The sequence below is a fragment of the Jaculus jaculus genome, chromosome 1 (genome assembly GCF_020740685.1).
Source record: "Jaculus jaculus isolate mJacJac1 chromosome 1, mJacJac1.mat.Y.cur, whole genome shotgun sequence".
In the NCBI taxonomy this organism is placed as follows: Eukaryota; Metazoa; Chordata; class Mammalia; order Rodentia; family Dipodidae; genus Jaculus; species Jaculus jaculus.
In genome coordinates this window covers 152,592,358-152,613,464 of record NC_059102.1, presented here as the reverse complement: position 1 = coordinate 152,613,464, position 21,107 = coordinate 152,592,358, and the positions used below count along the sequence as shown (strand labels likewise).

The window sequence follows — 21,107 nt, the reverse complement described above, 5'->3', positions numbered from 1 at the left end:
TAAGCCAGCCACTCAACGTTTTTGAGAGGGAGTAAAATGACAATATTCTGCTGCTCCCAGAGACACTAAAAAGCAAAGTGCTATCAAGAGAGATACTGACCACAGAGAACAAGTCACAGAACATGCCGGGCCCCAGCAGCTGCTATGGAGCAGCCGGGAAGAGGGCAGCCCGAGCTGCCACTGGCACAGGGAGATACTCACTGGGAACTACCGTGGTCTCCCCAAGAGGGCCTGTCAGTGTCACTGGGACGTGCACAGTGGTACTTGGGTCTGAGGGTTGACTGCCCATCCGGGTGACGTTACGCTGGTTGTCTGCATCCTCCGGCTGTTCCTCCACCTTCTGGAGACATGTGCTGGGCAGCGTGTGCACAGGGCCCACACTTGCCACCCCACTGGCCTCCAGGTCACAGTGAGGCTCCCTGAAACCAGAACGCTTGTCACTTTGATGCAGTCTATAAAACCTAGCTGCTCATGCCTAGCCCACTGCCCAGGACAAGTAAACATCCAACTACGTCCTCTGCTGCTCTGGTGTTGTGCCTGGATTTTGTCATGTTATACAATTTTGTCTTTAGGTCTAACAGGTTGGCATGGAGTTCATGCCTCTGTTTCTGACTCAGAGGCTTTGTCGGTATCACAATGTATATGCGGATCAGAACCACTGGCCAAATGAAGCAGTCCAGAGGAGAACGTGCACCTAGGCAACCCAACCAGGCAAGGCCCAGCCCAATGTCCTCAGCTAGGGTGATCCTTAGAGGCAGCCTCTAGCTGCACCTGTCCTGGCTGTGGGACCAGCCCACAAGCAGACACTGGCCTCAGCCTCCAGCTCCTGCCTCCAGATTTCTTGCAGTCAATCAGAGCTGGGGAGCCGGGGACAGCCTGGGGAGGCTTTGCTGCAGTGGCTTCTTAGCTAACCCTTCCCAGCACAATGTCCCCTTCTCTGCGTTTCCCAGGTCAATGTGTTCTCAAAGTTTCCAGGCTCCCTTTTAAACTCACTCTTCCCTCCCAGTGTGTCTTAAATCGGCTGAAAATCTCTGCGCGCGCACACACACACACCGGTTTTGAGCATTTTACCACAGGGGTTGGAGTGTAGTAGACGTTAACTTTGTCCCTCCCCTACCATTATTTGCAACATGGGCAACCTGAACTCTGGGTCCCCGCTATCACCAGGCCCACTCAGGCTGCTTACATACTTTGGCTGGTGGTTTCGCGTCTCCTTGTCCCCTTCGGCGGCGGCGGCGATGTCGCCCTCCTTCTCTGTGGCCTCTCTCTCTGCGGGGTCCTGCGTCGGCGGCACCTTGTGCCGCGCACGGTGCCTACGTGCATGCTCCTCGCCGCTCTCCGCCTCGCGGGCACCGGCGCGAGGGACTCGGTGCCGCGGGCGCCGCTCGCCCTTGGGCCCAGGCGCGGCGCCCTCCTTGCCGGGATCTGGTGCGTGCCGGTGCGTGCGATGGCGCCGGGGCTCTCGTTCCCCCGCCGCCGCCGCCTCCTCCGGAGATCCGCGCCGGTGGTGGCGCCGGCCTCGCTCGCAGCGCGCCGGTCCCTCCGCGGGCGCCGGGGTCTCCTTGCTGTGACTGCGGCGGGGACGCGGGCGCTCGTCCCGGGGCCCCGCTTCCGCGCTCTCGGCCTTCGGGCCATCCGCCTTGTCCTGCTCGCCCGCCGCCGGGGCCAGGGTCGAAGTCGCCGCCGCGGCTGGAGCAGGGGCCTTGTCCCTGTCACGGTGCCGGTGGTGCCGGCGGGGTGGGTCTGCGCCCTCCGTGGCCTCCGCGCCCTCGGGCCGCGCCTTGCCCGTCGGGGGCGCTCTGGGGCCGTCGCGGCCGGGCTCCACCACCAGCGGCCGGTCCATGTGCGTCTTCATGTCGGGGCGCACGTGGCGCGTGGTGGCGTAGCGCAGCCGCTCCTCCGGGTCCATCTCGCTGTACAGCGCCTCGCAGCTGGCGCGAAGGTTCTGCAGCCGCAGCTGGCTGGCCCGCTGCTCCCACACCGAGCGCGCCTTGGCCGAGTTCTGCTGCCTGCTGCGGAGAGACTGTCATGAGTGCCACCTGCCCGGCCCACCTACCTCTCTGTCTCGCAGGAAAGCCGCAGATGGACACACAGCGATGAAGGGATGACGAGGAGAGGGGGGTGGGAGCCTTCAAGACCCTGGCAGGGGAGTTGAGTGGAAGGGATGGGGAGGGGGCGCAAAGTTCAGCACCTTCTCCCAGTGTCCATCAGGACACACAGACTGACAGTGCTGGAGGCCACTCGAGCAGGTGGACAGTAGCCCAGAGACTCGGGGGTCCAGAGCAATGGGGATGATAGGCACCAGCGAGAGTGTAGACAGGCTTCCAAAGCAGGTGGGCAGGGGGCCAGAAAGACCAAACCAGGGAGAGGGGAAGGGCACCGTCCACACAGGGGAAGGCTAAGGAAGGCTCTCTCCGTGGAGCTAGCCCCTGCTCAGCACTAGAGCAGTGCTTTCCAGGAGGGCAGCCCCTCTGCAGAGGCTTCTCCATGGCACCTTCCAAGAAAGCAGCCCACAGACAAGGAAGCATATGGCCCTCTCAGGAGCAGAGTCTCTGCTGTTCCCTGAAGAGGTCAGCCAGCCCTGACTGGTAAGTCACTACTTGGCTCAATGACCAGCAGTCCAGAAGTCAGGTCTGGGGCTAAGGGACAGCCCTTTCCAAGGCCACAGACACCCTCTTCTCCTGTGGCTCCATGGGGAGCTCCTCCTTCCACTGAGAAGCAAGCCAGACATGACCCTTGAAATCTTCTAGCACCAAGGTCCAGCTCAGTCCTCACTGAATAGGTGACCAAGGGTCTTGTTTTCCCCTCCATCTCACAGTTCACACCTCATCATGTGTGGGGGTCCAAAGTACAGGGTGCATGGAGCCCCCCCCCCCACTGCATTCTGAGCTCTTTACTGCATGAATAAAAACCACCAAAGCAGGAGATCCCAGCCCCATCTTGGCCAAGCAGAAACCTCATCTGAAGGCTACAGCCTCTGCAGGATCGCTGGAAGCCTGGGAAGTGAGCAAGGGCCAGGAACAAGGAGAGCCACGGGGCCTGGCGCTCCAGGCTCCCCGCAAACTTCACACAACCTTTACAATCACCTCAGGGGCAGGCGCTTCTCCTGCGTCCATTTCACAGGGGAGGGCACACCCGAGCCTACAAAGAGGGTGTGACCTCATCAGGGCCCACAGTTAGTTGCTGATGAAGCCAAGTCCACGCACATACGGGCCAGATGGGGAGAAGTGTCTGGAGAAGATCTAACTCCCAGCCAGACCCCAAATGGTCTGAGGCACGAGGTGAGGGTACACCTGAGGGAGCAGCCCAGTCCTTGCCGTGGGACTATCTGAGCGGAGGGACAGCAGATCTTGTCCCTTCTTCGGTGTGAGGGGGAGTCACTGCACTAGCTGCTTGCGAGTCTGAAAGCTGAAGAGCACAGTGCCTCCCTGTGCCCGCCCTGGGAGGTTAGGTGCAGTTAGCAGGGCGACAAGAGACACAGCTGCCATCTGCTCCCCTCTGGCCACCAGAGCTGTGCTGCCACTGCCCTCAGGGATGCCCTGCAACAGACCTTCCTGCCTCTGGCTGGGCTCATCTCCATACAACCCTGGGTGGTGTAAAATGGAAGAGGACCTAGGGGTGAGCACAGTCACAGGAGCCTTGGGAAGGCTGATAGCTAGTCACTGCCTTTGGCTTCTCCATCAGCCCAGCGCCCCAAGATGGGCTGGAACTCTGCACCCACTGGTTGGCATGGAGCTGGCTCGCTCAGGTAAGGCCATAGGCTAGGGCCAGCTCACAGTTCTGTGCTCTCTATAGGAAAAGACGGGCAAGTGAAGACAATGGACACACGCAAAAGCCGAAAGCTCAGGCCCTGTGGTGTAGGAGGAGGTGGGCTTGCCCTAAAGCTTGCTCCAGACACAACTCTCTCTGCCAGGAACCACCTTAAATACAGGAGAAAACAAAATAAATAAACAGCCAGGTTTACCATAGAGCTGAAGGGCACCATTGGCTTAGCAGGGACCCTTCATGACTTAAGGCAGAGCAAGATACCAACTAGCTGGGCAAGGAACACTGCCTCCCCCGCCCTCACTGGCAGCTATAGCTCCCACCCCCGGCCCACTGCTCAGGGCTCTGGAATCACCAGACTGTCTGCATCTATCTACAAGCCCTTGGAGACCACAAGGCTCCTGCCAGGACAGATCCCCGAGTCTGAATCTATGTGTTGGAGTCATGCTTGTCCCTGCTCCGGTCTTACTCTGACCTCTGTCCAGCAGAGGTCTCCAACTCAATTCCTCTCTAAGCTCACAGAGCAATCCAAGAGCTTGAGATCGAAAGTCTGAGCTGTGCTCTCACCTTTAGTTCTGTGTAGCTGGCCATTCTACTCAGAGTCCTCGCTTAGCAAGGCTCTTTAAGGAGTCACAGGAAGGAGTCACTCACATGATATCATAGACCCAGCTTGTAGAGGCAACCCAGCCATACCAAGCTCTGAGGTGCTGTGACAACTGATGGCCAGGTGGTTCTGCTCTGAGGTCTTTAGACTGAGGCAGCCACTCACTTGCTGCCACTAGTAGGCAAAGCAGGCCTGGTGCACAACATGACCCACATCTCACTTGCAGATGTTAGTCAGGAGCCAGCAGGCTTTCTCGCCTCATGAGGCATCAGGCCTCCAACAGCCAGCAGCAGCTGATGCTGGTGGGAAGACTGAGCTCGCCCCATGCTGTTGTCAAGGAGGCACACAGGGCAGGCCCAGGCCTAGGACACAGGGGCCAGCTGGCCACTCCTTCCCGGGGCCTCAACTGCACCTATCCCTCTTCTGGCATGAGATGCCACCTCAGGACAGCTCCTTGTAAGTCTTAAGGCAGAAGAATACACCACCAGCACCTCCTCTGGGAGCTTGGGTCGGCCAGCAGGATGACAAGGGACCCTCACTTGCAGGGCTTGGCCCCACCCTTGAGAGGAGAACCTTGAGGATAAATACCCAGCAGCCCATCTCCGTGAGGAGCTGCCCAGGGAATGGCCAGCCAGTCAGGCCAGTGTCACCCCAGGAAGGGCAGACTTGAGTTTTGAGGCTCCCCGGGCCTGTGTACCACAAGCTCCATAGCAGCTCTGTTAGTGCTTGAACCAGGTCGCCTCAGAATCACTGACAGGGATTCATTCACAAAGTAAGATGTGTTAGGAGAACTCTCGGCCAGCTCTGTACACAGGACCCTGGTTTTGAGAGAGCCACAGAAGACCTGAGCCCACAGCACCCTGTCCAATCAGATAAGTACACACATCCAACACCAGAGTGACTGCACATGGACAGACAGCAGACAAGAGGACAGAGACCAGGAAGGAAAGGAGGGCTGAGCTCAGACAGACCTGAGCCTGTAAGCGGGACGTGGGGACAACAGGGAGTGTGTCCACCATTCCCACAGAAGGCTGGCCTGGAGCTGCCCATGAAGCAAATGACTCCGGGGCAGGGGTGGGGGGGAAAGCAGTCAGGAATGGAGGGAAGGTGTGTGCATGTATTAACCATGGAGCCACGGATGGAGTATCGTAGCAGAGCAACTCACGGTGAGTTTACGCTGGAGACAGATGAGCTGCGAGATACAGTACCTCGAGTTTGCTTTACAAAACTGCACATGCAAGAAACAAAACATAAACAGGAGTGAGAAAAACCAGAGAGGAAGTTCTGAGAGACACAAGTGACACTGAGCACCACGTCAGTGCAGGCACAGGCGACAGACAGTGCACATCTGGAAGGAGGCTGGAGATGCATCCCCCAGACAGGCACCGGCCGAGACCTCGGGGCAAAAGAGAAGTTGAGAACCATTCCAGGTGTGTTGTAGTAAAGTGAGACTAAAGTGGATACAGCAAACCCCGTGATGGCTGGAAGATGAGACACAGTTTTCTCAGAGGCTGTTCATCAGGATTTGACCTACAGCTGCCCCAGAAAGGAGTGGGCTGGGAACAGCTACAGACCCTTAACTGCAATTCCAACAGCACACACACACACACACACACACACACACACACACACACACACACAGCCCCAGAGGCCTGGGCAGGATGACCTGTGGCTCCTGGCATGGCATTGGATGAACATAAGACAAACACAGGAGGCAACAAGACCCTGAAGTGCTTCCCAGCTCCTACTGCCTCCCTCATGAACACTTGGTCCCCACTGGACTCCCAACCCCTCAACTCCCTGACTCAAGTCCCATGGCTTCCAAGGTCAAGGGTACATCAAGCTACATCACCATCCCACCTTCCTGTCAGTCGCAAGTGACTTGTGGCAGCTTTTCCCAAAAACAACAGAGAGACATCAGAACTCTCTTTACAATCATTTCCTTTCACACTGGCCAGCCAATGAGGGCCAGGTAGGTCTCCAATGCCCCCCCCCCCCCGTAACACACTGCGAGCTCACAGCAGCTCACAAGCCTCAGTGCAAGCAGGCGTGTAAGAATGTAATGGTGTGAGTGATTGACTCAGATCATGAGTGTGAGACTGTGTGTGTGAGATCATGATACTGAGTGTGACTGTGAGTGGGATTGTGAGCAGGAGCGAGGTTGTGGGTGGGTAAGACTGGGATTGTAACAGTCAGCATATAAGACTGTTAGTGTGAGACCTGGTTTTGAGGCTGTGAACTGGCTATCGTGTGAGCATGAGACTTCAAGTGTGCGGGTGTGAAATTACGAGTGTGAGTTGATGTGCGAATGTATGTAAGAGGGCTACAGCAGACAACCTCGTGAGTGCTCCGTTCTTCCCTGGGCACCTGCCATGGGGGCCACGCGGGCCTGCCACCCCCTCCCAGGGATCCTAGCACCATCTGTCCTGCTGTCCAGAGCACAGAGGGCCTCAGTCACCATCGGCAAGGGTCCTTCAGTAGCTGAGGCATCACACGGTACCCCAGCACCCACACACAGCATGGCTGAGAGGAACAGGGTCAAGGCCAGGGGTTCTTGGGAGCTGCACTCTCCCTGTCCAGCAGCTCAGACCACCACAGAGAACACACGCACAGCTCTGGGCTCGCAGAAGTCTCGGCACGACTGGCAAGAAGCCGCAACGGAGCCCTCACCCCCAGCGCGACGTACACTGGGAAAGGGGTTCCTCCGGTGTGGTCGCTTCTCAGGGTCGCTGGTCAAACCAGTTTGGTTGTTGTACCAGCGTGCTCGGCACACACACTTACTGTTGTCATACCCATGACCAACCCTCACGTGGGCAAGTGTCCAACACGCTCATCCACATAATGCCACAGTGCAGGCACATGCCACTACAGTGCGTCTATTGCTGTGCCTGGTACTGTGGTCACACAGCAGCTACAGAAAGAGAGGGACCCAGGTGCAAAGGCCAGCCTATGGAAGTGTGTGACCTGGCCGGCATACAGCTGCAAGGCCAGCAGGGCATATCATTGCTCTTGTGCTCCTCCCTATGACCAGACCATGTAGGTGCCAGACTTTTCCCGAACTCCTACAACATCCCCAAAGTCCCCAACCTTCCACGTAAGCTTATGTGTGTGTGTGTGTGTGCGCGCACGCACACACAAGCCATGGTGTCTATGTGGAGGTCAGAGTACAATTTCAGGTGTCAGATCTCACCTTCTACCTCATTTGAGATAGGACTTTGTTCGCCACTGCGTGCACCAGGCTAGCTGGCCTGCAAGCTTCTGAGGATTCCTGTCTCAGCTTCCCATGTCACCACATGCATGCTGGGATTAAAAATGTGTGCCATTGCATCTGGCTTCATGTAGGTCCTAGGGATCTGAACTCATGACATCACACTTGCCCAGCAAGCTCTATATCCACTGAGCCATCTACCCAGCCCTATACAAATACACTTCTGGGGCTGGAGAGTCCTTGCCTGTGAAGCCTAAGGATCCTGGTTCAAGGCTCTATTCCCCAGGACCCACGTTGGCCAGATGCTCAAGGGGGCACACACATCTGCAGTTCATTTGCAGTGGCTAGATGCCCTGGCATGCCCATTCTCTCTCTCTCTCTCCCTCTCTCCCTCTTTCTCTCTTTGTCTGTCAGTCTCAAGTAAATAAAAATAAACAAAAATTTTAAAAAGTTACTCTTCTGAAAAGCTGTGTCTAGAATCAGCATGCTAACTTCCTTGCCCAGTTGGCCCCAGCCAGGTCTTTGCCTAGGAACAGCACCAGGGGACTACCCTGGGATCATCCTGTGGGTCAGAACGTGGCCCAGCCAATCCCACCCAATGGGAAGGCTGCACCCTCATACCCTGTCCATGCTCAGACAGACGAAAGCCACAGAACATGCTCAGGTGAGCCTTTGCTCCAGTTCCTCTCAACACAGGCCCAGGACAGTCCTCACTAGCCCTAGCCAAGGCATAGGAAGACACAGACTCTACCACCCAAGCCACCCAGGTTCCGGGCCCAGGAGCTTACGCGGCAATGGAGATGTTGGCAGCAGACATGGGGCTGACTTCGGCCACTTCTTTGGCTTTCTGCAGGGCGAGCTTCTGATTGGCAGCTTCTTCCATCTCTTCTTCATCCTGTTTGGACAACAGAAACGACCGTCCACTCAAAGTGCTGTGGTCACTCTGAGGCTACCAACTCTTCCTCCCAGGGCCTCTGTGTGCCTCCTGCCCTTGGTACCACGGAGTAGACAGCCAGGCCTCCTCCTCTACCAGGCCCTCCTCAAAAGTGGGAACCAATCCTGATTTACAGCCCCCTGGTCCATGTCCATCCTCATCTCTCCAAGGCCTGAACTAAAGTCCCCAGAGAAGTCTACAAACAATTTAGCTTGAGCTGCTCCCCATATCACAGAAAAATCATCCGTGTTACAATATGTTTGTGGAACTATGAAGTGTTGTCATTTCACTATGAGATTGTCTCCTATAGGCCCACATATTGAAGGCTTGACTCCCAGACAGTAGTACTATTTGGGGGTGTGCTGAAAACTTTAGGAGGGAAGGTCACCAGGGGCATGTCCCTAGGTGTTAGGCCATGGCCTGATCCCGTCCTGTCAGTCTGTTTTTCCTCCTGGTTACCATTAGGTGAGCAGGTCTGTTCCACCTCACCACAGGCCCAGAAACAATGGAACTAGCCGACCATGGACTGCAACCTCTGAAAGTGTGAGGCAAAGTAAATCTTTCTGCCTTTATACTGTTCCTCTGGGTCTTTCTGGCAACAATGAAACACTAGCAAATGGGGCTTTTCCATTTTCTAGAACCCCCTGTTGCCTCCTGTTGGCAAGATCTCTGCATTCCTTCCTTCTCTTAGGTTCTGTTCATAATTTCTACAATAAAATATTTAAGACTCAGGGCTGGAGAGAAGGCTTAGTGGTTAAGGTGCTTGCCCGCAAAGCCAAATGACCCAGGTTCAATTCCCCAGGACCCAAGTAAGGCAGATGCAGAAGGGGTGCATGTGTCTGGAGTTCATTTGCAGTGGCTAGAGGCCCTGGCACACCCACTTTCCCTGACTGTCTCCTCTCTATCTTTATGCTTTTAAACAAATAAATAAATTTAAAACTTAACCCTCAAACCAGGTATGATGACTCATGCCTTCGGTCCAGCACTTGGGAGGCTGAGGTAAGAACTGCTAGGAGCTTGAGGCCAGCCTAGGGCTACAGAGTACGTTCCAGGTCAGCCCAGGCTACAGCGGGCCTGCCTTGGAAAATTAAAACAAACAAACAAGAACTGGGCATGGTGGCATACACCTTTAATACCAGCACTCAGGTGGCAGAGGTAGGAGGATCACCATGGGTTCGAGGCCACCCTGAGATGACATAGTGAATTCCAGGTCAGCTTAGTCTACAGGGAGAGCCTACTTTGAAAAAACAACACAACACAAAACAAAACAAATAAAAACACTAACGAACAGAGGAATGGTCAAGATTTCCCTTCTGGAGCTCCTGGCTTGCCCAGGGAATGCCCTCTAACCAGAACAACAGGCCTCCATGAATCCTAAATCTCAAGGCAAGAGAATTCCCAAACAGGAGCACCATCGAGAGTGGGCATACACAAACAGGTCCCTGAAGACACTGCCTCTTCAGTCTGTCTTCCTCCACAAGAGAAGCTGAAAACAGGAAGCCTTGGAGCTCAAGTTCACCCCTACCCAAAAGCCGCTGGTGCTCATAGCACCAATTCTGTTGCTCTCCCCAAGTTCACATGATACCAGAAACACTGACAACAAGGGCAGCTCTAAGGATGCGCATGGGTTTCTCCTATCTGGGCAACCCATCCAGGGACTGGACAGCCCCTGGATGGCAAGAGTATTTGCTTGTTGGGGGCTGGAGGGATGGCTTAGTGGTTAAGCGCTTGCCTGTGCAGCCTAAGGACCCTGGTTCAAGGATCAATTCCCCAGGACCCACGTTAGCCTAATGCACAAGGGGGCACATGCATCTGGAGTTCATTTGCAGTGGCTGGAGGCCCTGGTGCGCCCATTCTCTCTCTCACTTTCTGCCTCTATCTCTCTCTGTCTGTCGCACTCAAATAAATAAATAAAAACAAACAAACAGAAAAGGTGTGTTGCCATCATACCTGGCTTAAATTTAAAAAAGAAAAAGAGAATACTTGCTTATTGGTGCATGTTGGATGCAAAAAACAAGTATACTCCTGAGTTCTCAGGAGCCAAATGCCAGAACAAGGGAGGGGCTTTCGAGGTCCGGGCCTGGGTACAGGAAAAGAAAGGCTAAGCAAATGCCAAAGGAGGGCTGGAGGGATGGCTTAGCAGTTAAGACACTTGTCTGCAAAGCCAAAGGACGCTGGTTTGATTCCCCAGGATCCACATAAGCCAGATGCACAAGGTGGCGCATGTGTCTGGAGTCTGTTTGCAGTGGCTGGAGGCCCTGGCATGCCCATTCTCTCTAGCTATCTCTCTCTCTCTCTGACTCTCTCAAATAAATAAAAATTAAAAATTAAAAAGAATTTAAAAAGAGAAAGAAAATGCCAAAGGAGGCTCATGACCTGCAGCTAGGACACTACACAGGCCATTCCCTCTTCAAAGCACTAGGCAGGACAGGGACACACTCGCAGAGAGCTACCCTTGCTTTCTTCAGTCTCACAATGAGGTAGATTTGGGAGGCCATGGAAGTACTGGACTGCTAAGGTCAGACACGGAGACTGTCACAAACACGTCGAGCATCAGAGAGCACACCCAGCACCCCGCACCTGGGCCTCCTCCTGTATAGAACACCAACAAGGGACATGTGCAGTGCAGCACGTGTCCCACCAGGTGGCAGTGCCCTCCACGCTGGGGCCAGGGTTTGAGCTAAAACGGCAAGCCTGAGGGTTCAGCAGGCAGCCCGGCCACATAGTGTCCTGGACAGCAGGAATTAAGGTGATCAGATAAGGGCACTATGTCATCTAGAAGGAAACCACAGAAAGAGATGCTCACAATCATATCCCCTACTGGGCTCAAGTAGGAGAAATGAATATTGAATGGTCCCTGCTGGGTACTGCCTAGAGAAGGTGTCCTGCTGTGACAAAGATGTGTGGAGACAGGGTCACCGCTGTTCTTTCAGACTCCAGCCAAACCCAGTGTCTGAAGGCAGCACTACAGGTGTTCCCTAACTGCCCTTTCTGGTTTTTTTTTAAAAAAAAAAAAAAACATTTATTTGAGAGACAGAGAAAAAACGCAGATAGAAAGAGAGAATGGGTGCACCCGGGCCTTTAGCCGCTGCAAACGAACTCCAGACACATGCGCCCCCTTGTGCATCTGGCTTATGTGAGTACTAGGGAATCAAACCGGGGCCCTTAGGCTTCGCAGGCAAACACCTTAACCACTAAACCATTGCTCCAGCCCTACCCTTTCAGGTTTTGAGAGCAGGAAAGTCTCTAGGGACAATGTCCTGCATCCTCTTGTCCCGGGGCATCGCTACCCATCATCATGTTACCTGCTCAGGCCAACAGATCTTGGTCCCTCACTCGCATGGCTGGGGTACCTCTGTGCAGTCTATACCTCCTGCTCTGTACACCTCATCCTGCCCTCTCGATCCCGTCTTCCCTGGCCATGGCTTCTCTGGGATCATGCCCACATGTCTATCTGTCCTCTTGGTCATGTCTCCTCTTTCTTCTGTGGCTGCAAGCCCCTACATTCTGTACCCAGCCAATGCCTCTCTGTTCAGGACGTTAGGGAGATGTCTCTGAAGGGGAGGGTCACATGGGCTGATCCAGGAGCTGGCCCTCCTCATGACTCAGCAGCTTCCCCCCCCCACCAAAGCAATGTGAACTGACACCCCAGTCTCCCAGTAGCCAGGCTGCAGGAGACATCCCTACCTTGGTCAGCTCCTGGGCATTGGCGAGGTTGTCCACAGCAATGGCTAGGAAGACATTCAGCAGGGTATCTGGTTGACTACAGCTAAGGAAGGGAGACCTCTGCCTCATTCTGTCCCGCACCATTCTCCCCAGGTTGCCCACGAAAAATAGGAACCTCCATCTCCCCAGGGTCCTGTCACCCCCAGGTGACAAGACCTCTGATCCCTGGCCTCTGTCCTCATCAGCTGATGTGCCCTGCCACGCAGCCTCACGGAGCCCCAACATCTCCTAAGGAACACATAGATCCTTTTCCCCACTGGGGCTGATGTTTTATTCCCAGAGATCAGAGGTGGTGTTGGGTCAATTTCCCTTTGCCTCCTAAAGAGGGCACATGGTCTTCCTGCCTCAGCTCCCCTCTCTCTCCTATTCTACTCAGCACGAGAAGCCTTGGGACAAACACCTTCTGCTTTCACTGGCTCCAGGTAGGGCGACACAATCTTCGGGGCTTGTAGAGCAGAGCCCACCCACGCCAACCACAAACAACCAACCAACCTCCCCGGCCCCGTGACAACACCTCCTGTCTTTGCCATTCCCTTCCTTTTACTTCCTGCTTCAACATGAACTCTTCCGGGCACCCTCCCTCAATGCGCTCCCCCGTGGAACATCAGATACGAGACAGACACGTAGCGGCCTGAGTGTGCAGCACTGCACCCTAACCTGGACGGACCCCAGGAGCCCTGTGACGAGGTGCTGCCACTGCTCCTTCAGGAAGGAAGAAGCCACAGCCACATCCCGGTGCCGCACTAGCCTCCTCCTTGAATCTGGCCAGGACAAGGCCTTGGCACTGCCAACACCCCTGGTCCCTGTGGCGAACCTTGCTAAAGGAACCCTTCCCATTAGCCCCTCCCATGAGCTCACCTCTGTATTCCTTGCTGTAATTAGCACAGTTAGGCCTCGATCTAGGCTAACCCACCTGAGTCATCCGTAACCTCAGCACTGCTGGAAAACTGAGCAAGATGGTCTTTGGCCTCTGTCTACTTGGATGTCTACTCGATGTCCCTGGACTGGGCAACCAGAACTGTCACAGATCCTGTCAGATGTCTCCTATGCACATCGAGGTCCTGTGCTCCCTAGCTCACGTCTGGGGACACACTCTTGCCAGGCTGTGCTGTCCTCCGCATGGCACTGGCTTGAGTCAGGCAAGCAGTGACTGACCAAAGCCATGACCTGCTCAAGTCAGCTCTTCTCTGGCTGGGCAGGTACCCCTCACTGGGGTCCAGGGTAGTCTCACAGAAGCACTGTCCATGTAAGCCTGCTGGACACCAAGGCCAAGCTGCCATCAAGCAGCCACACACCTATGAATCCATTCTCAGGACAGAGCCAAGGATGACACCCCTGGGGACGTCTAGAGGGACATACAAGTGCATCCGAAGCCACCCTGATTGAACAGGGAAGGAGACACCTGGTGAGCAGCATGTCTGATCTGAGGGCATCAGAGCTGCACTGGTCTGGTAGGTCACTGCTTTGTTCCAGGCCGGGGATGACAGCGGCTGTCCCTGTCAAAGTTTACCCTTCCCTCTCCCACAACCAGAGCTGCTCTTTGTTTCCTCCACACTGGCTCCGCCCTATTTCCAGCCTTGAGAGAGGAACCCCCATCCTGATCTGAAAAGGACCCACCCTGGTAGAGGTAGCTGTGCAATTCCTCTGCTTATAATTTTTCACTGGGCTGTAGAACATTCTACCATAGTTCTCAATGTAGGGTCACTAGACCGCAGCTATTGGAACCTGTCTGTTAGAATGCATGATTTCAGAGCCCCGCCCCGCCCCACCCCCAGTCCTGCTGACTAGGGATGGGACCCCAGCTTTATACCCACAGAGGTTGGATAACCAGATGAGTTTCTAACCCCCAACGCTCCTGAGCCTGCATTTCCTGCCTCAGCTGCATGTAGACCTGGTTCCCTTGGCCCGCATCCTGACATGCACGACAAGCTTGGACGAGTCTCCTTTCTACACGGCCACCTACTGTTCAGTCTGTCCTGGACCAGGGAGGGAACAGCCCTCTCTTCTGGGCCCTGCAGACCTGCCTCTGAGAAGAGGCCTGAAGCAAAGCCCTTGTTTCCTGCTGTCCTCCACAGAAGCCTTGCTCTGCATCTCTAGTTCCAGCTGAAGAGCTTTTCTTAAAGCCCAGTGCCAAAACTTAATTAAACCTAATGAGGAAATGCTACCCTAGCCATTCCAGATCCACACCTTCCTGCAAGGCCCCCAAGTCTGCATTCATCTAGCCCCCGTCCCCATGCAGCACCTCCAGACTCAATGCTTCAGTACCTGGGGGATACTCTTTACCCACATTTAGCTGAGAAGGCCCAAGTCTTCTAGACTCAAAGACCTACAGGGAGTCACAGGAAAAGCACCACACACTAACCACATGCATCAACCCCCAAGAAGGATACAGTTTCCGAACAGCGTTAGGACAATGAAGTAGAAGGAGGAGAACATGCCTTTGCTGACTCCACCTTGTGACTCGATCCCGTGATACATCACCGCATTCCAGTCCTCTCCTGTCAGGATCTGCGGGAGGAAAGAACAGCACAGGGCACATGGGCATCACATGCGGCCGCACACAGTGCGCATGACCACATGTACGCACAGGGTTGAGTCAGAATGTACCCACACCAATGGCGGGGACATCCATGCACACATCTTTAGGTATGAGTAGCTCCAAAGGGACAAAGGAGGACAGACAGTGGCCATGGGGAGGTGAAGCTGGTTAGAGCCAGCCTCCCTGAGGCCCAGAGCTGGCTGCCAGAGAGGAAGCTGAGGGTCAGAGAAGGAAACAAGCTGTTTGAGCCACATGAGAGCAGCTGGGCCTTTGACTCTGCCACCCTTGTGTGACCCTGGCCCCATTGGCAAACCCATATATATATATGTGTGTGTGTGTATATATATATATATATATATATATATATGTATGTATGTATGTATGTATGTATGTATATGTATATGTATATGTTTATTTTATTTTATTTTTTTTTTGGTTTTTCGAGGTAGGGTCTAACTCTAGCCCAGGTTGATCTGTTTATTTTTTATTTGAGACAGAAAGAAAGAGAGAGAAAGAAAATGGGCATGCCAGGGCCTCTAGCCACTGCAAATAACTCCAGACTTATATGCCACTGTGTGGGGTGTGCCATCTGGCTTACATGCGACCTGGAGAATCCAACCTGGGTCCTTAGGCTTCACAGGCAAGCGCCTTAACCACTAAGCCATCTCTCCAGCCCAAAACTCAGATCTTTTTAACTTTTATTTTCTGAGAAGTACAAGAAGACAGAGTAACACACTCATGTGTCCATCACCCCAGATGGAAACAACATTCTGTCCCATTGACATGGGTCTTACTGTCCTTGACTACCCCCTAATGGCAAGCCCAAAGACAGACCCAAGTCTATTGTTCCACAACACACCGCAGACATGTCTGCAAACAGAATCAGCACACAGGAAGGTGTCAGACCATGAGCTATTCTCTCACTTCTGTTTCTGTCTGGTATTGTATCGCTGAAGGTTACCATGGTAATTATATAGAGCTACTTATTCATAGAAAACACTGCAGTTTCCCCTTGTTCATTAAACTCACTTTCTTCCTGACACACACTTTAAGATTTTTGCTATGGTGTCTCTGTTGGTCTAGAACTGAAACTGCTGATTAATAGGTACCTATATCTTTATAACTTCACTAGATGCTTTTTCCTCATAGAACATATTCTTCTCATAGCCTCACGCCATCTTTGACATTGTGCTACACACGGATAGTTCCCAATCTGCTGAGTCTGAGCCTGGACAATTCTCTTAAGAGCCGTGAGTTCTATGCTTGTCTCGCTTTTCCGCCCTCTGGTCCTCATTTCTAACAGCACATCTTTTTTCCTACTTATCTGTGAGACTTACTAATACCCCACTGTCTGTATGATCTACTAGAAATATCTTCTTATTCTGTTTGTTTTTTTTCAACTTAAAGAAACTGATGTAGTCAAATATTTCAGTCTTTTTCTTCATGATTTCTGCTTTTCACACCTTGTTTAAGAATTCCTCCCCATCCCAAGGTCCTATTTTCTTTGACAATTTTTGTTTTGTTTTGTTTTGTTTTTGAGTAGGGTCTCACTCTAGCTCAGGGTGACCTGGAGTTCACTATGTAGTCTCAGGCTCACCTCAAATTCACAGTGATCCTCCTACCTCTGCTGGGATTAAAGGCATGCATCACCATGCCCTTTTCTTTTTTTTAAATTTTTTTTGGTTCATTTTTATTTATTTATTTGAGAGTGACAGAGACAGAAAGAGGCAGAAAGAGAGAGCGTGAGAGAGAATGGGCGCGCCAGGGCTTCCAGCCACTGCAAACGAACTCCAGACACGTGCGCCCCCTTGTGCATCTGGCTAACGTGGGTCCTGGAGAATGGAGCCTCGAACCGGGGTCCTTAGGCTTCACGGGCAAGCGTTTAACTGCTAAGCCATCTCTCCAGCCCCCAGTTCCACTTTTAAAAAGCTTTTTGTAGAAAAAAAATTTTAATTTACTTACATGGTTATTATTTATTTGCATGTGTGTGTGCATGCGAGTGTGCACCAGAGCCACTTGCCTCTATATAAATGAACACCAGACACCTGCACCACTTCTTGCATATGGCTTACACGGGCAGCTTGGGAATTGGACCCTGGGACAGCAGACTTTGAAAGCAAGTGCCTTTGACCACTGAGCCATCTCCTTAGTCCCTCTTGTTTTTAATTTTTATGTACTTATGAGTGACAGAGAGAGGAAGAAAAGAGGCAGAGAGAGATAGAGAGAATGGGTTCATCTGGGCCTCCAGCCACTACAAACTAACTCCAGACACATGCGCCCCCTTGTGCATCTGGCTTACTTCGCTACTGGGGAATCGAGCCTTGAACCAGGGTCCTTAGGCTTCACAGGCAAGTGTTTAACCACTAAGCCATCTCTCCAGCCCTAGTCCCTCTTTTTGTATTCTTAGATTTTTTTTTTTCGAGGTAGGGTTTCACACTAGCCCAGGCTGACCTGGAATTCACTATGTAGTCCCAGGATGATATCAAACTCACAGCAAGCCTCCTACCTCTGCCTCCTGAGTGCTGGGATTAAAGGCGTGCACCACTACACCTGGCAGAGTTTTTAAACTTATGTAATATTGCAAATATTTTATTTTTATTTATTTATTTGAGAGAGAGGGAGAAAGAGGCAGACAGAGAGAGAATGGGTATGTCAGGGCCTCCGGCCATTGCAAACGAACTCCAGACACATGCACCATCTTGTGCATCTGGCTGATCTGGTTCCTGGCAAATTGAACCTGGGTCCTTTGGCTTTGCAGGCAAACTTAACTGCTAAGCCATTTCTCCAACCCAAATTATGTAATATTTTAAACAATATGAAACACATAGCAAATAACAGAAGAACCTCTATGCATCTACCACCCAGCTTAAGACATTAACAAAATGAGGCTGAAGGTCCCTCCATCCTCCCACCTTCTCCGCCAGGCAAACAGTTCCCCGGTTTTGATGTTTACCATCCCCATACCAGCCTGTACGTGGCGTGTCACACTGTCTTACATAGTCGCATCCTGACACTTGCCTGTGCTGGCCCATTTAGGTCTAGTCTTTCGTTTTCCCTACTGTATCCTCGTAACACTTTTCTTACATCCCCCAGATGATGAACAGCCAGGTTGCTTCCAGCCCTTTGCCCTCACAGCTGCTGTACTGTCTCTGTGCACCGGGCCAAAGGCAGAGCACAGCCACCACTGCCGATGTGGGGTTTCTGTCGGCGTCAGGAAATCACGGTCCATTGTGCGTCTAACAACCCATCGGCGCTTAGGGTTGCTCATCTCACCAACATCTCAAAAGCTTGACATTGTGGGATCTCTTAATTTTGGCTGCACTGACAGGTAGAAAGGGTCGCACTGTTAGTTTAATTTGCATCTCCCTGGCTACAATAAACTGACTGCGGTTTTACTCATCCATGTTTCCTTCCTGTGAACAACTGATTGACATCCTTAGCCTTTAACTCTTCTATGTTCTCTTCTTTTTGACTTATGGGAGTTTTCAGTACATTCTAGAAGATGTACTTGATAGCACTAGGTGTATTTGCTTTCTGTCCATGGGTTTTTTAAATATCTGGGTGTTTTTTTTTTTTCTTTTTATGAGAGAGAGAGAATGGGAGAGAGGGAGAAAGAGACAGAATTGGCACGCCAGGGTGTCCAGGCGCTGTAATTGAACTCCAGACGCATGCACCACCTAGTGCGCATGTGTGACCTTGCAGGCTTGTGTCACCTTGCATCTGGCTTATGTGGGACCTGGAGAGTCAAACATGGGTCCTTAGGCTTCACAGGCAAGCGCCTTAACTGCTAAGCCATCTCCTCAGCCCTATTTATTTTTAAATTTTTTAAAGCAAGCCCAACAGACTGCCCTTTCTTTTATGCAAGACAGTGAGAGCAAGAGAGAGAGCCAGGGCCTCCAGTCACTGCAATCAAACTCCAGACGTGTGCACCATCTTGTGCGCATGTACAACCTTGCACACTTGCATCACCTTGTGCGTCTGGCTTACATGGGACCTGGACAGTCGAATGTGGGTCCTTAGGCTTCACAGGCAAGCGCCTTAACTGCTAAGCCCCTATTTAGTACTTATTTATTTTAACATTGCATTTTGGTCATATTCCCATCACTTTGTAGGCCAGGCTGGTCTCAAACTCATGGTGATCCTTCTACCTTAGCCTTCAGAGTTTGGGATAAAAGGTGTGTGCCACCATGCCCTGTTGTATTATGTTAATGTAATCAAATTATTCCCTGCACTTATATCTTCGTTAATGCACTTGTGTATGCTCTTCTGTAATTTTAGAGTTTCTTTTCACACACAGGATTTAATTCACCTAGAACTGAGTTTCTCATCTGGTGTAGTATGAAACCCAATTTCATGTATTTTTACATGGCTAACTAAATTGTCCCATAGCACATGCAATGACAGCACTTGTTTTTTGTTTGTTTTGTATATTTCATCTGTAAATAACATTCTTCCTTCTTATCAATTCTGAAAATTCTTGCTTGGTTTTTCCTTATTCTGCACTAAGACCGCTAACACTAGAATAATCTGCCCAGGATTTTTACTTGGAAGAAGCAGTAGAGTTTCTTTTCCAGGAAACAGTTTTCATGGACTTTGCAAAAACGCACAAAGCGGAGAGCACCGTCAAGCCCCATGCCCTCCTCACCAGCCTCACACACCTGACTCCTTACTTGGCCATGGTGTTTAGGCAAGAGGTCAGATACCTCTTCCTCAGCCTACTGACACAGTAAGTTCTGGTTATTTATAAAGATAATTTTTGTTTTTTTCTTTTCTTTCATTCTTTATTGTTTTAGGACTTGGGGTGTTTATTTTTGTTTTGTTTTTTGTTTTTCGAGGTAGGGTCTCGCTCTAGCTCAGGCTGACCTGGAATTCACTATGGAGTCTCAGGGTGGCCTCGAACTCACAGTGAGCCTCCCAAGTGCTGGGATTAAAGGCGTGCACCACCACACCCAGCTTTCTTTTTCTTTTTTAGGAGAGGATCAAACTTGTAATCCTCTTCCTTGACCTCCTGAGTGCTGGGATTACAGATGTACAAGATGCCTAGCTCAGGAAGGAAACCTTGACTTTTGATTTTCTCTGACTCTGGATGTTTTGGCCTATTCTTTTCTTTTTCTTTTCTCATATTGTCTGGATTTAATTTTTCATACCAAGGCTGTTTTAGCCTCATAAAATGAGCAGGCAGGCCGGGCGTGGTGGCGCACACCTTTAATCCCAGCACTCAGGAGGCAGAGATAGGTGGATTGCCGTGAGTTCAAGGCCACCCTGAGACTCCATAGTGAATTCCAGGTCAGCCTGGGCTAGAGTGAGACCCTACCTCGAAAAAAAAAAAAAAAAGAGCCGGCAGCTCTAACGTTGTCTGGAGTATCCACATAAAACTGGAATAACTTGTAAATATGTAGAATTCACTTGTAAAGCTGTCTGAACTTGCTGGCTTGGGTCTGAAAGTGGCCCAGGCCTCTTCTCAGGTCAGTGTATTTTTTCTTCTGCGTGGACATTCAAGGAACTTTCAATGGTCACTGGTGGTGCTCTCCATGTCTCTTATCTAAAGGGTCTTCTGGTCCTTCCTCATACTGAGTCACAACTCTCAGACTCAGTCTAGGCTTCAAGGCTGGACCACAGTAATCCAATGTTTCATTTCATTTCTTTTCTTTCTTTCTTTCTTTTCTTCTTTCTCTCTCTCTCTCTCTCTTTTAGGCAAGCCCAACAGACTGGACTTTTTTTTTAATGCAGGAGAGTGAGAGAGAGAATGTGTGTATCAGAGAGAGAAGACAGAGAGAGGAAGGGAGGGGAGAGAGAGAAGGGTGGGCATGCCAGGGCCTCCAGCCAATGTAATTGAACTCCAGATGCATGTGCCATCTTGTGCGTATGTGCGACCTTGCACATTTGCATCACCTTGTGCATCTGGCTTATGTGGGTTCTGGAGAGTTGAACCTGGGTCCTTAGGCTTCGCAGGCAGGTGCCTTAACCACTGAGCCATCTCTCCAGCCCCCCAACTTTACTTTCCATCACCTTCTAGCATCTGTCACTTGTGAAGTCAGCCATTTGATGACTTGTCTTTCTTATATAGGAAATCTTTTTTTATACTATTTTCTTTTATTTTTTTTTATTTATTTGCAAGCAGAGAGAAAGAGAGAGAAGAGAGACAGGTTGTGTGTCCCAAGGCTTCCAGCCAGTGCAAACAAATGCCAGGTGCATGCGCCTCTGTGGATGTGGCTTTGCATGGGTGCTAGGGAATCGAACCTGGGTTGTTAGGCTTTGCAGGCAAAAACTAACCACAAAGCCATTTCTCCAGCCCAGAAATCTCTCTCTCTTTTTTTCCTTTATTTAGTTT

General features: G+C 51.7%; 1 protein-coding gene across 10 annotated transcripts in view; it reads right to left on the bottom strand.

Moving 5' to 3' along the window:
• Window positions 1–21,107, bottom strand: part of Cacna1b (calcium voltage-gated channel subunit alpha1 B) — a 200,632-nt gene that overhangs the window by 95,306 nt on the left and 84,219 nt on the right. For 8 of the 10 annotated variants that reach the window (XM_045146210.1, XM_045146214.1, XM_045146223.1 and 5 more), the window contains exons 16-20: window positions 14,628–14,745; window positions 12,199–12,266; window positions 8,366–8,472; window positions 1,191–2,012; window positions 202–419 (exon numbers count right to left, since the gene is read on the bottom strand). In XM_045146210.1, coding sequence (XP_045002145.1) covers window positions 202–419; window positions 1,191–2,012; window positions 8,366–8,472; window positions 12,199–12,266; window positions 14,628–14,745 — 1,333 coding nt within the window. The remainder of the gene's footprint in view (window positions 1–201; window positions 420–1,190; window positions 2,013–8,365; window positions 8,473–12,198; window positions 12,267–14,627; window positions 14,746–21,107) is intronic. The other 2 variants (XM_045146227.1, XM_045146239.1) reach the window with 1 other exon arrangement.